This window comes from Carassius gibelio, chromosome B5 (assembly GCF_023724105.1).
Source record: "Carassius gibelio isolate Cgi1373 ecotype wild population from Czech Republic chromosome B5, carGib1.2-hapl.c, whole genome shotgun sequence".
In the NCBI taxonomy this organism is placed as follows: domain Eukaryota; kingdom Metazoa; phylum Chordata; class Actinopteri; order Cypriniformes; family Cyprinidae; genus Carassius; species Carassius gibelio.
The window spans coordinates 31,164,099-31,177,824 of NC_068400.1; the positions used below are offsets into that span (position 1 = coordinate 31,164,099).

General features: G+C 37.1%; 1 protein-coding gene across 7 annotated transcripts in view; it reads left to right on the top strand.

Annotated features, from left to right (window-relative positions):
* mink1 (misshapen-like kinase 1) overlaps nt 1-13,726 on the top strand; it is a 39,970-nt gene that overhangs the window by 21,717 nt on the left and 4,527 nt on the right. For 4 of the 7 annotated variants that reach the window (XM_052557775.1, XM_052557780.1, XM_052557778.1 and 1 more), the window contains 13 exons: nt 73-176; nt 979-1,073; nt 6,170-6,318; nt 6,398-6,518; nt 8,447-8,563; nt 8,720-8,831; nt 9,928-10,083; nt 11,437-11,580; nt 11,686-11,820; nt 12,018-12,118; nt 12,472-12,621; nt 12,801-12,960; nt 13,207-13,346. In XM_052557775.1, coding sequence (XP_052413735.1) covers nt 73-176; nt 979-1,073; nt 6,170-6,318; nt 6,398-6,518; nt 8,447-8,563; nt 8,720-8,831; nt 9,928-10,083; nt 11,437-11,580; nt 11,686-11,820; nt 12,018-12,118; nt 12,472-12,621; nt 12,801-12,960; nt 13,207-13,346 — 1,684 coding nt within the window. Of the gene's footprint in view, nt 1-72; nt 177-978; nt 1,074-1,298; nt 1,323-6,169; nt 6,319-6,397; nt 6,519-8,446; nt 8,564-8,719; nt 8,832-9,927; nt 10,084-11,436; nt 11,581-11,685; nt 11,821-12,017; nt 12,119-12,471; nt 12,622-12,800; nt 12,961-13,206; nt 13,347-13,726 lie in introns of all 7 variants that reach the window. The other 3 variants (XM_052557774.1, XM_052557776.1, XM_052557777.1) reach the window with 1 other exon arrangement.

Consider the following 13,726-nt stretch of genomic DNA (forward strand, 5'->3'; position numbering starts at 1 on the left):
CACACATATCCAGCTGTTACACAAATCATTTGACTGCCCTGACTCCTGCACTGTGTGTTCTCTCTGTGTCAGTAATCCTGATCTGAGTCGCAATGAGCGCTGGGAGAGAGGAGATAGCATAAGCATCATGTCCAATCTGCCACAGACCGGCTCTCTAGAACGACACCGCATACTCAGTGAGTGTTGTGTAGGTCAGCTTTTGCCAACACTGTGGCGCCACATCTCCCTGCAAGGGTAGTACAACCTGAAATGACCTATGTTGCAGGGACAACAGCTTAGTTACCATACTAAATAATGTCTTAATCAGTCCCTCCATGATCTTGTGTTTTTTTTTTAATCATGCAATATAAAGTTTTATTTGCATCTGCATGCATTTTTGTCTTATTTCCACAAAGCTTCTTATAAAAATGCTAATTAAAAAAAAAAAAAAAAAGCTAATCAGAAACTCGGAGCCAAAACACATTAATCAGTGTTCATCTGTTCTCCTATGCCTTGTGCATGGAGTACCAGGACCACAATATCAGTGATTATGTTCAAAAATATTTACAGGTAATTATATGTGAAATCCTGGTGGTACTGCATAGACTTTTAAAATACTTGTGTTAGCAGATCGAAAATATCATTATCTCATAGAGAAAGATCAAATCTTTAAATCTGACAAACTTTTTGATTCATAAATAATAATAACTTTATTTTTTTTGGGATATACTGTTAAAAATAAAGTTTCTTTATTTGCATCTATGGTTCTATAAAGAACCTTGAACATCCATGGAACCTTTGCATTACACAAAAGGTCATTTTTTACATTATTGAAATGTTTTTCAGAGTCTTTGAAGAAGTATTGATGAAAGGTTCTTTGGAGAACCCAAAATGGTTGTTCTGTGGTGAAACACCCTTTTTGGAGTCTTTCTAATTACTGCAGACAAACCCTACACTCTTAAAAATGAAGTGTATGTAATGTTGTTGCCGTTTTTTCAGGCTCATCCAAGATGGATTCCTCCCCCACCCTTTCTCATGACGGCCGACACAAACCAGGAGAATCCCGAACCTCATCCAGACCCAGCAGACCAGCGGTGAGATGCAGACACACACATTCACACAAACATGAGAGTAGCATGTAAATACACTCATGCATAAAGATTCCAAAATCATTCGCTTGTGTCTTGTATAGAATGAACACACTGAGCTTTCCTCTAAACACTAACCTCTGTTCCTTAACATTTTCCTCCTCTCCCTTTATCCTTTTTCATCCCTCTCTCCTCTCATCGATCTCTTTTCCTCCCTCTTCCTGCCCTCAGAGCTATAAGAGAGCAATAGGAGAGGTCAGTGCCCGTATCTGTGTATCAGCATGACGTCGGTCTGTGTTTTTGCACGATTACATCATCTCGCGATGATGTTCATGTGGATGAGGCTAAATCTCAAATGAACTATGTTTTCCCATTACATGGTGAAAGTTATTTATCATAGAAATGTTATTCTGGCCAGGGCTGTGGGCAATGTATCAAATATTAGTGATAATATCGGAATAAATTTGACGATAACGTAAAATTTGAAAATATCAGGAATATCGAATATTTTAAATTCAAGCATACTTTCCCAAAAGAACGAACTGACTGTCCAAAAAAAGGAACCGTCCGGACTGCTCTACGCACATCTACTACGAGAGCTTTCATGAGAGCGGTTGCCAGATAACAAAGTTTAAATCCCCGAATCAGAGCTTCGCTGTTGCAAGGATACATTTTCTATCACAAACAAGCTGGAGTTTAGCAATCTAATGAAAGCGTCATTCAGCCGGTCTGTGTTCAGTCATGAGATCTCGACTGTATTGTTTGCGATTGTAATCACTGAATAAATGCACTTACTCGACCGCTGATGTTTGAATAGAGGAACATAGACTATGGCCGTTTGGAATTACTTTAAGGAAATTTCACTGTTATATTTACCAGTTTTCATAATATAGACAGAGAGTGCAAAATTCTTTGGTATTCATTTATATTTGAGAAACTCCCCATCTAAGAGGGTTTTTAGTGTTAGTAGGAACATAGTTTCATGCCACAAAGCTAAAAATTTAAATATCCCAGTTGCATAGTTTAAATTGTGAATTACATGCACAAAAAAGTTGACAGAATCTACTTACTGTACTTGTTTTGTACTGTTTCTGTTGCGTATAGGCCTACATGTGTTCATTTAATAAAAAGCAGTAAGTGACCACTTGGTCTAGATTTATTCCAACTGCTTAAATTAACTGTTTAATCTAAATAGTTTTTGTTTTTTTAATGGGCAAAAGAAAATAGTTTTTTTTGTTGTTGTATTATTTAAATGCAAATGCAAACATATCGAGATCTACTGTATATTGAATATCGTAAAAATTTTGACAATATTGAGATTTTATATATATATATATATATATTAGGGGTGTAACGGTTCACAAAATTCACGGTTCGGTTCGATACGATTCACTGGTGTCTCGGTTCGGTTCGGTACGGTTCGGTATGTTTTAGATACAGCAAAAAGAAAAAAATGGCAGATACATTTCCTTGATTTAAAAACATTTTTTTTAATTAAAACTAACAAAGTATGTTTTTTTTTTTTTTTTACATTGAACAATGATGGAGCTATTCTTTACCCATCTTCTATGGTGTTTTCTTAGCAGCATACTGTATAAAGCAAAAACAGATCCTTATTAAAAAGAAAATGAAAATGTTATATTGTTGTAGTAGTTATGAACAAATACAAAGATTAAACTTTTTATGGAACTCTATAACTCTTTATATTGAGTGTGTTTTTACTCAATTGGTTCTCTATAGGGCTTATGTTTTTTGGAACAAAGCAGGAATTACGGTCTGGCTGAAATGGGCTCGTGAAGGAATATTGTAACGGGGCTCAATTACATTAAGCATGTTCTTAAAACCTGCGTTTTCCACTACAGAGTAAGGCGCTCGCTCACGCAGTACGCGCTGAAGGCTCCTTGCAAAATGACTAAAGGGTCTTTCACACAGGACGCGGTATGCGCTGCGCTGCGCTGGACCCTGGGCTCAGCGTTGCCCTTCAGATACAACGCGATTTGCGCAGCACTATGCCAAGAGCAAAGTAGGTGGAGTTTTCAAAACTGCCCTTGCATACGTTCTATTTATAACAGTTCTTCTATCTAATAACGTGCAGGCCTGTTAATTGTATCGTACTGCTCAGGAAATTCTGACACAGTACAGTACTAGTCCATTTTGATTTCCGTGCTTGTTTGGATGCCCTGATCGATTGGTAAAGTGCACCCAAACACCAGACCTGTTGGTTACTGGAGGATCTTATATTTCTGGTCTGTTAAACGCATTGGCCATTTTGCAACGAGCCTTCAGCGCGTGCTGAGTGAGCGAGCGCCTGACTTAGTAGTCTAACATAAACATATAAGTTGGTGTTTTTTTTTTCTTCTTCGGGGGTGTCAGGGGCGTTGCCTGTTACGTCGTTTGGGTTATTGGGCTACCTTGTTGAACGCATATCATTATATTTTACAATTTTTTATTTATTTTCCAAATATAATTAATTAGCCCAACGAACCGTTCGGTACATAATGCGTACCGCGTACCGAACCGAAAGCCTCGTACCGAACGGTTCAATACGAATACGCGTATCGTTACACCCCTAATATATATATATATATATATATATATATTAGGGGTGTAACGATACACCAATGGCACGGTTCGGTTCGGTTTACGATTTTGGAGCCACGGTTCGGTCCGGTTCGGTTCGGTTTGCTGTGGTGGCAGGGTTCATGTTCTTTAGCATTGCTGGTAAAAGGACAATAGATTCACTTAACTTAATTATAGCAACAAAATAACTTGTCTTTTTCTTTATTAACTTTGGCTTCACATTTTTAGTGCAGTCAGCATACCTGAGTAAACAAAATTTAAATAAATACTTCCAATGTAGACTAGTCAGAATAAAACATTTATCTCTGTAGTGCAGTCAGCTTATCCGAGTAAACTAAAATTAAATATATTATAAATAAAATGTATATCTTTCACCATTGATATGGAGACATTTGATATGACAAACATTACAAGGTGCAGGAGTGCCTGGCTCCACTGGAGCTAACTTTCCAAACAGTTCAGAGATTGGTGCCTGTTTTGCTGGAGGATCATCACTGCTGGATGCCACATCTAACTGCTCCTCTGAGACCAATTTTCACGTCAAAGTTCAGACGCGGGCCAGGCCTACCGCCTGTTTTATACTTCTCCTTACTTTTATATTTTAGACATCCATTAATAAGTGATAAAACAAAATTGCCGCGCTGGTGGAAACAACGCGAGACCGCGCTACTGCGACTGTGAAGAGCGACTCGACGGAGTTTAGTGTCCCGCAGCAGCAGCGCAGCTGAACAGTTCTGCGTTCAAATACACGCAATAGGCTCAAGCTTGCCGCAAAGCACCGGCAAAAGTAATTACCATAAATGTGACTGGTAAATATTAGGGAGATATTTGAATTATTTACTAATAAACTAGTGTTTTCTAAGTCTGTGTTGCAAGGATGAAGTTGCCTTTCTCGCGATTTCCTCATTAGATGCGCCGAGATCTTCACAGATTATGATTACAATGAGTTTTTGTTTTAGATTCGTTTTATTTCGTTAAGTAGTCATTTACAGCTTTCTATAGATATATTTATTATGTCTGTGAGGCATGTTACGTTTTCACTGAGTGTCGGCTCATTTTTGTATGAGTTATGAATAAAATCCGTCATTCTAAACAGCGGAAAACGGCTGCATATCTAGTGCCATGAAAACACCTATTACCTATGTAATTGTTTGAGCACGGTCCGAGTTAGCTTGTAGCTTCATTCTGAAGGCAGTGGGAAAAGTTTCCTGTTTTTGAGGCTTCTTACGTGTGTCGCTAATATTAATGTTGGGGTGATGTCTCCGATGCGCTTGCATATTAGACGTGTTTCCTGTCGTATAAGTAAGTTTTGAGAAACAGTTACGACAGATTGTGTGTGCTTTGTCTACGACACAAATTCCATTCCTGTACTCCACTGGAAAACCAAAATGTTCCCACACAATAGACTTAAATGTGTCTGTGGGATCTGCAATCTCAGGCGGAGCAGCCATCCTGCGTATGCAGTAGTAACCGAGTGTGACGCTCACTCCCAAGTCACGTGACATGACATGCACTTGGAAAACAGTAACTTTGGAATATAATATTTAGAACAGCGTTTAAAAAGCTCGTATTAGTTGTTACCAATGCAATTTAATCAAATGTATGGAAATAAAATTGAATAAATTAATAGATTAGTTAGTAAGAGATAAGTGACATTAACATCAACAATGGGCAGCAGGAGGCGTGAAAGTACCGCGGTACACCACGAGAGTTCCGCGATTCGTATCGTGGGTGGTGTATCGCGATCTTTCGGTTCGATTTGTGATATCGTTACACCCCTAATATATATATATATATATATATATATATATATATATATATATATATATATATATATATATCGCCCAGCCCTAATTCTGGGTATTCACTGTATAAATCACATGATTCAAGATATAAAAATATAAAAGCGGTCAATCGAATTAATTATAGTACATGCTTGATATGCTGATGAATTAATCAAGTAAATCACAATTAATCACATATGCTATAATATCGTTCCGAATTAGTATTAGTAATTATAATTAATTGAACGGTAGTGTATAATTTCTGAATAATGCAATGATGACCCCATTGACTTTGATTTCTATGGACAAAAAAAAAAAAAAAAAAAAAAAGTTGAAACATCCTCTAAAATATCATATTTTGTCTTCACCAAAGAAAGCAATCATTCATTTTTGGGTGAACTATTCCTTGAAGAGACATTCACACGGGATGTTATGTACATCTTGGACCATTCTTTAGTGTCTTCTGTCTGTTTTCCTGTTGATTTCACCTGCACACCAGTCCAGTCCACAACCACTAGCATCTGTAGAAGGACAGTCCCACACTCATAGTCTTTGTGTGACCACATTTACCCTCCACGACCAAGATCCCACACACCACACAGGATGCATGATTCAAATCTTATGATCTGTTTAATCTGGAGAGATCCAATGTGAATGTAATATTGACTATGGAAATGTGGCACATTATGAAGTGTTTCTCACTTGCCTGTTGATTTCTTCCTCATGTGAATGTGACAGGACCATGGTCTGTACTCTAAGGAACGGGCAGAGGAGCAGCCGCGGCCCCCAGTGAAGGCTAATGATTACTCCTCTTCCTCAGAAAGCAGTGAGAGCAGTGAAGAGAGTGAGAGTGGAGAGGGAGCAGAAGAGGAAAGCCCTACTGACCGGTATGAGACGGTGTGAATATTTTACAGTTGTTTCATTTATTTTATTTTTTTCACACGTTTCTTTCAATGTCTTTATCAGCCCACGTGATGCAGATTCTGACTCTGTTAACACAATGGTGGTCCACGAGGAGGAGGAAGGTGAAGGAGGAGACGAAGAACGTGCCAGAGGATATGGAGACCAAACCATGCTTGTTCAGAGGGTAGGATGTTTGTGTGTGTCTTATGTCTTCATCTTGTTTTTTTTAGCTGACAGGTAATCATGTAATTTAATAAAAAAAAGGAAATAATAGGAAATAGCAGTCCTTAGTAAATCAATTTTAATTATTTGATTTAAAATTAATCAATTTGAAAATAATAAAACATACAAATTCCTGTTTTCATGTTCTATAACCATGTTAATGTAATTTCATCAAAATAAAAATTTTAACATGAAAAAAGGGGCTCAGTTTTATTAATTAAATACAGTAACATTATACATTTTAAATATTATAATACAAAATTGTTTTCTATTTGAATAGATTTCAAAATGTAATTTATTCCTTTGATGGTAAAGTTACATTTTCAGCAAAAAGTAATCCGGTCTTCATTTTCACATCAACATACTGATTTGCTGCTCAAGAAACATTTTGTATTTTTAATAATGTTGAACAGGGTTTCCACAGGTCCTTGAAATCCTTGAAAGTTTGTGAATCTGAAACAAAAATTTCAAGGCCCTGGAAAGTTTTTGAAAATAAGCATCCATTGATGCAGGTCCTTAAAAGTGCTTGAATTTATTTTGTGCAAGAAGTTTTCTGGCAAAAATTTCTTATTATTCCCAGTGGTCCGCTAATGTGTTATTTCGCCAACAATTTGTGGCCTATGCATAGAAGCTTGCTTGATTTACATTAGTTATGCGCATTTGTGCGTTACGTTAATTGTTTCGTGCGTGAGGTACTTTGTGTTGTACGTTGCCATGATGTTAGAGTGACCATATTTCCTCTTTATCCCGGACATGTCCTCTTTTTGACCTAAAAAAATTAAATCAGCCATCTCTCTCTCCTCAACCTGTGATCAGTCAAATCTGACTCCTGCAGATCGTGTTGAATGCAGGGTTGCCAAGTCCGCTTTTTTTTTTTCTCCCTATGATTACTTGTTAACTGTTAATGGGTTGATTTTCCCCATGGGTTAAAGGTTTGAAATGTTGGTTAATGATATTTGACTAAGATGCTTGTATGGAAACATTTTTGCATCATGCCTGTGATTTAAAAACTGATAGATGTTAAGTTTTGTGAAGGAGGGGCGCTGGTAGGAAGCTTTTTAGCTGTTTATGATCAATATGCATAACAGTGACTGTAAAATATGTATTTTAGTTATGGGAATAACATTTTTTGTTTTGATATTTGGGATATGGTCATTGCACTACTTTGGGCACTACTTTAACCACCAGCCAACCACACCCCAGCCCCCCGCCCCGCCCACACCCACTGTCCTCTTTTTGGAAAACTAAAGTACGGTCACCCTACATGGCGTTCATGCATGCACAAAACTACTAGGATGGTACCTCTGTTTCACAGACACACCTGGAAATTAATGTTGAATGTTTTTTTTTTGAATATTTAATGTTTGTTAAGATAATGTAAACCCATGAGGCAAGAAAAACTTAAGCATATTCATATATCTTAAAACTTCTGGTTACATAATCCATGCAAAAGTTAATATCAGATCATTTTAGAATACCTTAAAGGATATAGAGAATATTTTTCAGTTTTATGCAAAATACAACAAATAGAATATTAGATCTCAATATCAGGGAACCCTGGTTGAAATATATTTATAATTTTTTTGGAAACGGGCATATATTTAGATTCAATCAGAAAAAAATTCAAATAAACAGCATTATTTAAAATGTTATTAATTTCCTATTAATTTAATACCTATGGGATTTCCTTATTAATGCAGCATATACTGTTATTGTTTTACTAGCATATTTTCAATACCTACAGTTTGAGGGTTCCCATCAGTAGTGTCCCCACTATCCCTCAAAAAAAAGCTTTTGAGCCTTCGTGTGCATGCATGAAACTAAAATAATGAATTCATGGCTTTTTTCCAGTACAAATGTGTGTTTGTTTTGTGTGTTTTTTTCTGGCAGACTCCAGAGAAGCGTAGTCATAATGGATACACTAACCTGCCTGATGTGGTTCAGCCCTCCCACTCTCCCACAGACTCTGCCTCCCACTCTTCTCCTGGGAAAGACTCTACCTATGATGTGAGTTCTCTGCCCACCTAACTTTTAAAGCTTTATTCTCTCCATCTATATAATTACATCATATTTTCTTTCTTTTTTTTAGTTAAAGTCATTAACAAATAGATTGCCCAATGTGTGTAGTTCACTGGTTAACTCAGATCATGCAATCAATTTCAGTACCAGTCCAGGGGATTGGTGAAGGCCTCTGGAAAGTCCTCTTTTACTACCTTTGTGGACCTTGGAATGTACCAACCATCTGGGGGCACAGGAGATAACATGTCTGGTGGAGGTATGGTTACATTACATTTTCTGACAGTTACTGGGTATTTGTTTAATATACATTCAGTGGTTTGGGGTAGGTGAGACTTTGAAAGAAGACTTAATCTCACTCAAGCTACATGATAAAAGAGTAGTATTGTGAAATATTGCAATGCTTTCTATTGAATTATATTTTAAAATGTAATTAATCCTGTGATGGCAAAGCTGAATGTTCCGCAGCCATTACTTCAATGTCACATGATCTTTCATAAGTCATTCTGATGTGATGATTTGCTCCTCAAGTAATATTTCTTATGAATGTCACTGATGAAAAGTGTTTTTTTGTTTGTTTTTTTTTATTCAGAGTTGAATGCACCCTTACAGAAAAGTATTCTTTTTTTTTCTTACTGAACCAAAACTTTGAAATGTTATTGTTTATCCACAAGTTTAATACACTCGAAAAACATGAGAATAATGATCAGTATTTTGGTCTTGTTTTCTAATTGAAATGTACATGTAATAAATATACTTGAGAAACAAAAATAAGATGTAAGATAAGACTTCTTGTTTTAAGGATCCTTGTATGTTTAAAAAAAAAAAAAAACAAGGCAAAAAATGAAGAAAATGATTGAGAAAATGTTTTTTGCAGTATAGGTCTGCTATCATTGCTTCATTGTTGTTAAAGGGGACCTATGACATGGACATGCCTATTTTCCACAAGTTGACTCTTTAGGGTCTTCATGAAAAGTCTGTAACATACTTAAAATTAAATTCTCACAATGGTAGTGTAAAACAACATTCTTTTTACCGGGACAAAAAACAGCTCTGTTCACAGCGACCTTTTGAATGCATGTCCCTTTAAATGCTAATGAGCTCTGCTTACCCCGCCCCCTCTTCCGTGGGGTGATGAGCAGTTTTCCGAGATGGTAAACTTTAAAAAAGCCGCATTTATCTGTGGAACTAGCTTATTATTAGGATTAGTAAAAGAACATTATTATTCATAAAATAAAAACCTATTCTTGCTTCTTCTGTAGATGAAGCTAGATCGTGAATGATTCGCATTGTTCAAAAACAACAGACAATGCTGTTTCTCGGTTCTAAGCTTGTGTTGTTTGTGGGTGTTGTAGGTCTGGGCTCTCGCTTTGAACAACTGAAGCTGGAGGTGAGGAAAGGGTCCATGGTCAATGTCAATCCCACCAACACTCGTCCAGTTAGTGACACTCCTGAAATCCGCAAATACAAGAAGAGATTCAACTCTGAGATCCTCTGTGCTGCTCTCTGGGGTAAGAGATGAACAAGAGCACTTTGTGTAGGTGTGTGTGTGGGCTTGCCCATGTTAGTGATACTAACTACATATCTTATGACGGAATCCCAGCTGACTTTTCAAACAATTAGTGGTGTAGTGTGACAAAACACATTAAATTATGTGGTAGATTCCAGTACCACAGTTCAGTACCACAATCTGAGCACATGTTGACCTGATGTTTTGTGAGCACTAACAATTTAAAGGGTTAGTTCACCCAAAAATAAAAATTATTTATAGCCCTCATGTTTTTCATACTTGTAAGACCTTTGTTCATCATCAGAAGACAAGTGAAATCTTTTTGATGACAGAATGCTGTCAGATTTTTCTCCATTGACTGCCTTTGTAACTACCACTTTGATGCTTCAAAAACTTCATAAAGAGATTGAAAAACGAATCCATATGAATCAAGTGGCTTAGTCAAAATTTTCTGCAGAGAATCCATAGTTTTTAATGATGCATAGATCTAATTTAGGCTTTTACTCGAGTGTAAACGTGAGTAAAAGCCTAAATTAAAAATTTTCAAGCATAACAAGCAATCTACTCTTCAGAACATTCATTTTGGGGTGAACTAAGGTTAGTGAATCGAGAGCACTCTTCAAAACTTTTCCTGTTTTAAATTAGCATCGGGTCATTTTGGGTCATTCTAATATAATTTTTGTGTGAAATGTGTGAATTTTGGCCCAATGATAAGAACTGGTCTCCGTGTCCCTGGTGTTATTTCAGTCTCTTAAACTCTCCAGTACCACCAAATGTTCCGAATGTTTTGACATTTTAGCTAATAACGTTTGAATCAAGTGTCCTAGAAAGAAAAACTTTTTTACTTTGATTCATTGGGCCATACCAATGCAACAAGTGATTTCTGACCTCAATTTTCTGCCTTTTGAGTTTTCCATTTTCCAAACTTGTCCTGCTGTCATCGGCCTGTCACTTGGAAGTCGGGTTATTTAAAGCATTTGGCACAATATGAATTGAGACAGGAAGAGTGGCTGTATCTGTGCTACATTTAGATGTACTGACATGAACTTTCTATCTTCAGTTGCCTTTATTCCCTGAACGTTAAGACTAGTTTGGTGCCACTGCCACCCTCTGGCCAAAGTGCATAAAATATGACCAAAATCATTGTAGATTTGGAATATTGTGGTGTAAGCTCCAAACATTTGAGGGCCTGTAAAATTCAATATTTATTCAAGGTTCATCATACAGCTGCTTTATTTTTTTTCCTCTTTTTTTTCTGCTACTCCTACAGAGAAGCCTGAAGCTTAACAAATAGCTCCCCTAACACTGTGCTTATGTTGTGAGGGTCTCTGTATGTTTGTGTTTGTTCTGTCAGGTGTGAATCTGCTGGTAGGGACAGAGAACGGTCTGAAGCTGCTGGATCGAAGTGGCCAAGGGAAGGTTTATCCATTGATCAACTCACGCAGGTTTCAACAGATGGATGTTCTGGAGGGACTGAACCTCCTCATCACTATATCAGGTTACACACAGGCATATTCACCAATTTATTCACCAAGTATCCATCTTCTCATCACTGTCAGGACACATACATGCAGGCTGTTCATTTTTATTATCTTTCTCTCAGGGAAGAAAAATAAGGTGCGTGTGTATTATCTAGCCTGGCTGAGGAATAAAATCCTCCATAATGACCCAGAGGTGGAGAAGAAACAGGGCTGGACCACTGTAGGAGAAATGGAGGGCTGTGTGCACTACAAAGTTGGTAAGTGTGCATGTACAGAGTGCTTAATTATCCACAAAATGAAGGCTACAAGAAAGTGGTGAAAGTTTACACTACTAGTGGCTAGTAAACTTTAGCTCCTGTGGTTTTAAAAACCTCAAGAAAACTATTTTGAATCTTCCATAGTACTTCATGTCATTTATCACCTTGGTTGTGAATGTTCTTATCTATTTTTCCAGTGAAATATGAAAGGATTAAGTTTCTGGTTATCGCTATGAAGAATGCGGTGGAGGTTTACGCCTGGGCTCCCAAACCTTACCACAAATTCATGGCCTTCAAGGTAGATGAAGCTATAGCCATCATATGAATAAGTTACATTTCAAAACATGTTCAAATAGAAAAGTTATTTTAAGTTCTAATAATATTTCACAGTATTACTGTTTTTACTGTATAAGAAAAGAGCATATGTAATTTCAAAACTAGTAATAGAAAAGGTAATAGAAAGTAGCCAATTACCAAATAGTTTGAGACAAGTATGCTTCTTTACATCCCTTTCTTTAAAATAATACAGCAAATGTGGAAAACTCATAGTCTGGTTGTTGGGATAGGTGTTAAATTTATTGTTCCACATAATCTTTGTAATGTGCTATAGTTTCATACTCTCGTTTATTTGTATTTTGTATTTCTTCTCAGTCATTTGGAGACCTGCCACACAGGCCTCTGTTGGTTGACCTCACTGTGGAAGAGGGTCAGAGGTTAAAGGTCATCTATGGGTCATGTGCTGGCTTCCATGCCATTGATGTTGACTCTGGAAACAACTATGACATCTACATTCCTGTACATGTGAGTTAAGATTTTTTTCACAAGAATTCACTGAATAACATGTCAGCGATCAGTGATTTGTGGGTCAATTGGAAAATAAAGAGAAAAGTTTTATAGCCCCTTTAGAAAGATACATTTCCTTTGACCTATATTCCTCTCTTTGACTCCCTCTTGCTCTCTGTGTATCTGTCTGTCTGTAGATCCAGTCACAGGTGACTCCTCACGCCATCGTTTTCCTGCCCAATTCAGATGGGATGGAGATGCTGTTGTGTTATGAGGATGAGGGTGTTTACGTCAACACGTATGGGCGCATCATTAAAGATGTGGTGCTGCAGTGGGGAGAAATGCCCACTTCTGTGGGTAAGTATGCACACACACACCCACACACACACACACACACACGTGTACTGTGCTCTCAAATTATTTTCGCAGAATTGCTAAATTGGTTAAAATGATAGTATTTTCTGGATTAGAGCAAATTAGCTTGAATTAACCAAGAGATGATTGTGTTGGTGCAGTAGATATTTTTGTTGCACGTGTGCCTTTGAGATGGTATTAATAAAGTGAATGATAAAATGTTCTTATGTCTCTGTATTTTGCGTGTAGCCCACATCTGCTCTAATCAGATCATGGGATGGGGAGAGAAGGCCATAGAGATCCGTTCTGTTGAGACGGGACACCTGGATGGAGTCTTCATGCACAAGAGAGCTCAGAGGCTCAAGTTCCTATGTGAAAGAAATGACAAGGTGATACATTTTTTGCACACAAACACACAGAGAGACACACGTGGCACTTCATACAAATAGGGCTTCCTTTTTTTCCAAAAGAAATGTAGATACTAGAAGGGATACATAACAAAACCTCTAGTGGAGAGTTGTTTTAGACAAAAGTGTTTTAGATTCTGTTCAAGTTCTATGATATCTGCTAGTTTTGAAATTCTACTGCAAAAATATGGAGGTCACACTTTATATTAAGGGCCAATTTTTGCTATTAACAAACCATTAACTACGACTTTTGCCTTAAACTCCTAATTTGCTGCTTATTAATAGCTAGTAAAGTAGTTGTTAAGTTTAGGTATTGAGTAGGATTAGGGCTGTAGAATGTGTTTTATAAGTACTAATAAATA